Source organism: Styela clava, chromosome 1 (genome assembly GCF_964204865.1).
Source record: "Styela clava chromosome 1, kaStyClav1.hap1.2, whole genome shotgun sequence".
Classification (NCBI taxonomy): Eukaryota; Metazoa; Chordata; class Ascidiacea; order Stolidobranchia; family Styelidae; genus Styela; species Styela clava.
The window spans coordinates 21,531,175-21,538,977 of record NC_135250.1 but is presented as its reverse complement, the minus strand read 5'-3'; the positions used below and the strand labels follow the sequence as shown (position 1 = coordinate 21,538,977).

Below are 7,803 nucleotides of genomic sequence, written 5' to 3'. Positions count from 1 at the left end.
TATTATAGTAATCTAGTTGAATAATACAAAATATAAAGTGAGTAAATAGGTTACTGAGTAATCAAAGCGTCATGGATATAATTTTATACAATTATTCTTAACGCCAAGAGCATAAATGAGATAAAGAAATAGGGGCCGAAAGACTCTTGCATGAAAATGATGAAATATTATTGCAAGCACACAAACTTTGTAGCTTATCAGGCTTTTGTTCGAAAGCATCTACGATTTAACTTTAAGCGACACTGATACACTAGCAGCCACTATTTTTCGTATGACCAGAATCTTACCGGTTCGCTTTTGCCTACCCATTTTACTCTGGGTGAAATGGGGGCATGGCATGTGTGGACTGTGATGCGCCATAACATAACAAGTCTACGCTTACGCATCACAGTCATAAGAAAGCAACTATCAGGACCCAAATTGATTAAATTACCTAACCAACTTTAACCCAGTCCAGGGTTAGATATTAAATATTCTTACATAGATTTCTGATTCGAAAAATTCCATTTGACTCACTGCGCAGCAGATATAGCAGAATTATAATTTTTTAACATTATTGAACAATGACGAATAATCGAATGAAATTAATCTTAGATAGCAGAATAACAAACAAATAGTATACAAATATTCTACAATGTATACCACCACTAGGGCTGTGAAGGTGGAGTCGTATTTCCCCAGAGCTGAAATCAAAATTCTGATTTTCCTATCGTTGGGATTTCAGACTTTTGATGATGATAGAAATCATAATTTTCCAGATAAACTTGAAGAGTATAAATTTTATCGGCCTTTTACAGAAAGCTTGCATATGCAAAGTGTTTGGTTTTCAAAATTTGATTTTCTTCGAGTTCAAAGCTGAAATTTTCAAAACCCGTAGCCTGGAGTCTGTGTCTATAGTAAATTAGTCCTACATTAAAGCACTGATATATCTGAGATTCAACCATCTACTACATACAAATAATATATTGCTAATTTTTTTCTCAAAAATTATTCCATATTCTATTCATGACTTCAAAAAGATAACCAATAAACAGAACTGGGAAGATCAAAAAACAGATGTTGGTGCATAACAGATCAATTAAGCATCTTGAATACAATTGTTTTAATACAATTAAAATAATAAAAGCAGCTTTTTTCACTCATAAAAAATTGAACTGTGATTTAATAATATATTACCTGAATAGAGCAAAAAATATAATATACCCTACAATTCCAAATTACAAAAAAGATTTGCATATATTTAGTACGCAAATTACACTATAGTTAATCGATTAACAATTTTTGTAGCAAAATTTAACAATTCATTCTAAGCAAAACTTTTATTTCAGTATAAAACAATAAAATTCAAAGTTTTGAAAATGAAACAGTATAGAAAAATCTGTGTATAGGCTACTACAGAACTGAGCAGTTAGGGATGAGCAATATAGAATGTTTAACAGAATTCGGTTTTCAAGTGAAGTGCTCAATTTAATTTTTTCCAATATTAAATGTTTTATACTGAAACGACTTAAAAACAGCCCCCAACAGCAAACCAGACAAACACAATGCATTTCAGCAGTATGTCTGACTTCACAAGCTATTCCCATGTCATCAGGTCGCAATAATGCTGGGCCAATTGTTTCCTCTATGCCTGCATTTGAAAGTCTCACATCAGTCCGAATAAGATCTCGAACAAAATGATTCTCGCTGAGAACGTGACTGCTCCACTACTGGCTCGTAGATAACCGGTCAGTGCTAATTCTATACTTCAGAATCAGGATAATCATGAAGTAAGCACATCGGGTAAAACAATTCGTTATGGTAAAATAAACACCAACAAAGTCAAACATCAATCAATACCCAGACTAGAGACAGAAGGCTTACAGCCATTGTTACCTTTCTCAACATCTTATTATTGTGAGGCCTGGTTTTTCGATATTGATAACTACAAAATCGAGGTAGGCTGGATGTAAGAAACACGTTACGTGTGTCGGTGTCGACCATATCTTCAATATGGGAACAGATGGCCAGCCAACAAATACAGATCTCGCATTAAATAGCAAACTTTCATTTTTTAGTATAATGTCAACATGAATTTCCTAACACGTATACTTTTATTTCATAAGCTTAGTTCTTTTGTATGAAGGTGGTCCGCCAAAATTTTCATCAGGCTTAACCGCTCTGACATTAATCTCTAGGTAATTCCATTTGTTCCACAATCACATTTGACAAACTTTTTGCCACTGACATATTGTTTGCCGCTATTATTCTTCGTCTCATAAGATCCAATTCACCACCTTGAGTGTCAATGACTACACCACCGGCTTCTTCCACAATGATTCCGGCAGCACAATAATCCCAACAATGAATGCCAAATTCATAATATGCCTCTGCTCCCCCTTGGGCAACCATGCAAATATTGCAAGCTGCACTTCCAAGGCTATGAATAGCATGTACAGGGGCACTGATAACAGATTGCATGTTTTTAAAGATTTTATCTAAGTGCTTTGGATCTCGACTCGAACCACATTCAGTCATTATCATACTTTTCCCCAAATCCTGTTCTTTTGAAACTTTTAATTTTTTATCGTTCAAATTAGCTCCTTTACCTTTGAATGCTGTAAACATCTCATTCAAAATCGGGTTATAAACTACACCAAAAAGACGTTCTTTTTTCCAGACGAACCCAATACATACAGCAACATATGGAAATCGATGAACGAAATTAGTTGTTCCGTCAATAGGATCTACAATCCAAGTAGGAGCGTCCGTTAAATTACATTTTAGTCCGCCCGCAACAGACTCCTCGCCTATGAAATCATGTTTAGGGTAAGAATTCTTTATTGCTTCTAAAATTGTTTTTTCCACATTTTGATCAGTCTCCGTCACAAGATCTGTTGTGCAAGATTTTGTCAATATTTCTTTTTCCGAGTAAAAAGCATCCCGGATCATTGGGCCAACCTTTTTTGCCAATTCGATAGCAAATGCAAAATATTCTTCTGCTAATTGAAAATCTTCAGAATCCATTTTGATTTATTCTACTTTTATTGAAGTGCTATATAAAAAAGCAACATTATATATAAGTATGTTTATGATATTTGCAATGATAGTACACAATGTAACTTCATTATTTCTATATTATAGTACTGATAAAAAATACCCCTCGATTTGAGATATTGAAAATGGGCAACAGATTTTGGAATTTATACATCCCTGTATTAAATAAGCAGCCTTGAAGAATTTAGTTTTAATTTACAGCAGAGAATTTCCACAAAAAAAAAATTCCTTGTATATCATGAATTTTTAACGAATTGAAGTCAACACTGATTGTTCATGACACTAAAGAAAGATGATTAATTTGCAGTGAACACTTAACGAAAAAAGATTGAACTTGCGATTTGAGAATTTCAAATTTTCAACAACTTCAATAAAATAAAATCTAATTTATATCAGAGTCTGATGCCTCTCAGTAAACCTTTTTTGAGCATTTAGATTACCTGTCTCATTCAAATAAGCATTAGTATGAATTTTGGTTCAAATCATTTACATTTATACCATATCTACTAAAACCCATTATAAGATAACTAAGGCACAAATAAAGAGTATTACAAAATGCTACAACACTTGTATTAATAATTTAACTTAATGGATTTAAAAAGAAGAATTTTAGCACAGTCGCACAGCTTTCAAAAAAAACTTCTATGACATATCTCAGGGGTGACCAACAGGACGATTGCCACGTCTTGAGTTGTCGACCGTGCTTATCAACATGCCTGCAAGGAATATGTGTTTAACCAATATCCAAGCATCACTCATTTAAACATGAACATTATTAAGCAGCAGGTTCTTGTGTGGTATCTGTCAAAACTGAGCCCACCATACCAGAGCAATCCCGCACGGGCTTTTTTAAGAATCTGGGGGTGAACAGGGTTCCAGTCTAGGCAGGGGATAATTAGGATGGCTATATCCACAAGCAGCTCTAGTGTCTGGTGTTCAGGGATTTGAAGCGGAACATCCTTATTGAGGTTCAGTTCTAAATTTAGTACTCGTTCATTTTTGTGTGTGACTTTATTATCCATCAGTCAATCGCAAGATATTGTGAAAAATTAAGTCAATCTCAGTCAAAGACAGGTTGGCCCCCCCTGGCATAACTGCAGACATATTCATTTATAAAACAGTCAAGTGAGATAAACAATGCTATGTTTCAAGCGCATGAGAGCAATTCAGAGGAGTCCAAACAATTCAGAGTATATGAAATTCACAAATGAATATATTTCCGAAATCCCAGAATCATCAAAATTGGGGCTTTATATGGTAATTTTACACAGTTTTGAATAGTCATTCATGTTAGTAGAATATGTCCATTCGTGGAAATTCGATTTAAAAAGGGTTGTCAAGTTATATTTATTTATCATATGATCACTGGACAGAAAAAATATACAGCTAATGGAGTGAAAATGAGACATAACAAAAGGACACAACTAAAAACTATCATACCCTAAAATACAACAAAACAAACTTATCAAAAATATGAAGGATTATCATTTCCTGAACTTTTAAAATAAACTTTCTGTCATGCATTGTGCCAAGAGTCTAATTATCGTTGCACCACTGCTTACTTTACACATGAAACACAATATCAATTTTTGTGGAGATAGTTGCGTGCAAGGGTTGTTCAAATACATTGAAACAGATTGAACAGACCAATGCAATGAATTAACAGTAAATATTAGACTAGGTATGGTAAATGGGGAATACCTAATCAGCCACAGTTTCTAGCATGATTTATTTATTCGTCCAACATGAAACCATAATGACAATTCAGGTTGATGAAAAAATATAATACAATAAGAGCTACTCAAGGCAAGTGAATGAAACTCATCAAAAAAAATAACATGTACGACTAACGAATATCCAGTATTTAACAGAACCAAATTGATAAGTGTTTCCCAATATATGCTTGTACATTAACGAAGTCAGGAAATGACTCATTGGTGAAAATCATTGAAGAATAACCGTATTTGTTAAGTAAAACTCATACTCCAAATCTGCCTTTTAATAGTTTGACGGCACTTTTGTATCACTCAAAAACTATAAATGAAAAAGTCCGCTCTAGCAGAGGTATTGAACAAACTTAGAGAATTCACCAATTCATAGGTTCAGTTTATAACCACTATTTTCAGCTTAATGCACAACACAAAACTAGAACCATTATCAAAAAACAAAAATTTGACTTCAAAATGCATGAAAAAAAAATAACCCAAATCACTAATACCAAACTTTGGCAAACTATATGACAAACTCACTACACGAATCATCAAATAATAAATTCAATCAATTCTTGAACCATTATTAGATTTCCCCACGCACTTTGGCCAACTTAGTCCTCCACAACCCGCAGAAACCAAAAAATATATGACTATTATTGCAACAACAATCAGGACGATTGTTATTTTAACATTTTTCCAAAATAGCTTCCTAGCTAGGTTAGTGCTTTGTTTTTTGAAAGTGACAGATGATTGGCTAAGATCTTCTGTTTTATCCACAAGTAGATTGAGATTTTCTCCGCGTTCTGTTATGCTATCAATATTTTTCACCATTATACCCTTTAATTCATCAAGCTGATCGTTGACTTGTTTTACTTTTGAAATCTCGGGGGATTCCACGACAGGTTTGGAATACTTTTGCATTTGAGACCACAGTTCCCGCGAAAATTCATTATCCATCGCATATGGTAAAGCTGTCAAAGCAAGATCTCCATAGTTTCTCTGAAACTTTCTTTTTATTTCTCCCAGAAATTGGAACGCCTTCGAGCGCTCAAATTCATCTTCTGTTATGGCGTAATATACAATTCCATTTTCTCTTACATAATGAAATAAATAATTTCCTTGCGAATATGTCATTTTTGTATCCTTGTCTGGAATCTTTTTCAGTATCTGGTCCGTGACTTCGTCAAAATTGCCAGCACAACTTGCGCATTTGGCAAGAATTGTCGTCTCACGAGCGACAACAACATATAAAAGAGCCATACTTATTTTAGATAGACTAGTGAGCTAGACCATGCCCAATATAATTCTGTAAAGTTTCAAATTTTTCATTTAGCATTATAGTTTGATGTAAGACTGAATACGATAACTCAATCTCCTAATTAAACAAAAAAAAACTTTTCATAAGTACGGTATACCGGGTACAAACTTATTAATAATGTGCCAGGCTCTATTGCTGTGATTGGATATTTTATTTATTGTCCCAGCAAATTTCAGTACCAGGTACCAAGTCAATTCGACTCACTGCTGCTTCTATCACAGTATCTTTTTTTTTTTTTTTTTTTTTTTTTTTTTTTCTATAAAATTGAGATGGTATTTTTGAATAATAGGTTATCAGTAATAGGTTGCGCGAAAACAGCACAATGTGCCATGTGGTATAAAATTTAAAATATAAATTAAAAAGGAGTGAAAAAGATTTTGTTTCCACAAACAATGTTAATATTACAAAATAATACAAAACAATATTCAGTAATTGCAAAGCAATTTAAACATTGTTTTGTGCAGGCCAGTACTGCAGTATGACCATCGAAGGTCACTATGGCTGCTGCGCGTTTTTGTGCACTATGACTGTATGAGTAAACTGACAAAATTGGTTGCGACAATATAGCTAAATGGAAAGATGAGAAAATAGCCAGAGATAATTTTTATTCGACCATTTTACATCTTATAACTATGCAACTTGACTCGGCGTAAAATTTTTTCATAATATACTGTTACTGTTATATGGATATTTAGTATGTTATTGATCACCATAAAATAACCGACTCAATGTAGAGGGCCTAATCAATAAAAAAGCACATATTACTGTACTAAATAACACAAATGACATTAAATTATTATCAATTTCAGAAGTTAGACAACACTTTCAGACTTAACAGTAAATATTCTTCAAGAAAAAAACATTCATTATACTCATTCAGAGGCTATTATTATATAATATACCGGTACCTTATATCTGCATGAAATGACTGAATGATAAAACGCCTTTTCTCAGCAATAAAACTAAAAGGCGCGTTATCAACGTCTAAGCCCATCGAATGACAATTCGGGAACAACAGCCACGATATCTTTTTTTTTTTTTTTTTTTTTTTATTTATAAAAACAGTCAATATTATCAATACTAGTCAATCTTAAAAATGTACTATCAAAAGCTATGACATTACCGACTTTTCTAACAAGTTTTCAATTCTTCCATCCTCCAAAAAGCTATTTTTCATATTTGATGCCATATTTTTCAGCATCCCTCTAATTTTACATTTAAAAATTATTCTCATAACTGATTGGAAATTATCCAAATCTTCAAATATTATTTGATTCCTGAATTCCCAAATAGCTGCCTTTCCACATGCAACTATCATAATAACTGACAGGTCACATGTATTTTGTGCAATAATGGTATCAATATTATTTTCACTAAAATGCAACTCGCACCAATCCCAAAATATTTTAACATAATAGCATTCAAAAAATAGATGTTTACAGTCTTCAATGATATTAATATTGCACAACACACAGTGACCATCATCATATTCTGTCCAATGCCTTGTTCTATTTCCAGTAGGTAATGCCATATGAATTATTTTCCAACATAAAACTTGTACAATTTTAGATATTCCATGAACCCAAATGTTATTCCAATCAATATCAAATTCCAGTCCATAATATTCCTTAATTGATAAACCTTTTTGTTTTGTCACTTCCATTATCTTTTTACTTATAATTTGATTATACATATATTTCGTGGTTGGAAGTTTTTCAAATGAATATATTGAACTGG

At 32.9% G+C, this 7,803-nt stretch overlaps 2 protein-coding genes across 2 annotated transcripts; both read right to left on the bottom strand.

Moving 5' to 3' along the window:
- Nucleotides 1–11: 11 nt before the first annotated feature.
- On the bottom strand, nt 12–3,009 carry LOC120337760 (inositol monophosphatase 1-like). The gene has a single exon (XM_078111681.1). The coding sequence runs from the start codon at nt 3,004–3,006 to the stop codon at nt 2,167–2,169; it is 840 nt and encodes a 279-aa protein (XP_077967807.1). The 5' UTR covers nt 3,007–3,009; the 3' UTR covers nt 12–2,166.
- Nucleotides 3,010–3,034: 25 nt separating this feature from the next.
- Nucleotides 3,035–6,112, bottom strand: LOC120337786 (vesicle-associated membrane protein 7-like). The gene has a single exon (XM_039405676.2). The coding sequence runs from the start codon at nt 6,006–6,008 to the stop codon at nt 5,310–5,312; it is 699 nt and encodes a 232-aa protein (XP_039261610.2). The 5' UTR covers nt 6,009–6,112; the 3' UTR covers nt 3,035–5,309.
- Between the last annotated feature and the right edge of the window lie 1,691 nt (nt 6,113–7,803).

Excerpts from the sequence above, each read along its gene's own strand:
- LOC120337760 (XM_078111681.1), bottom strand. The coding sequence starts at position 3,006 with ATGGATTCTGAAGATTTTCAATTAGCAGAAGAATATTTTGCATTTGCT.
- LOC120337786 (XM_039405676.2), bottom strand. The coding sequence starts at position 6,008 with ATGGCTCTTTTATATGTTGTTGTCGCTCGTGAGACGACAATTCTTGCC.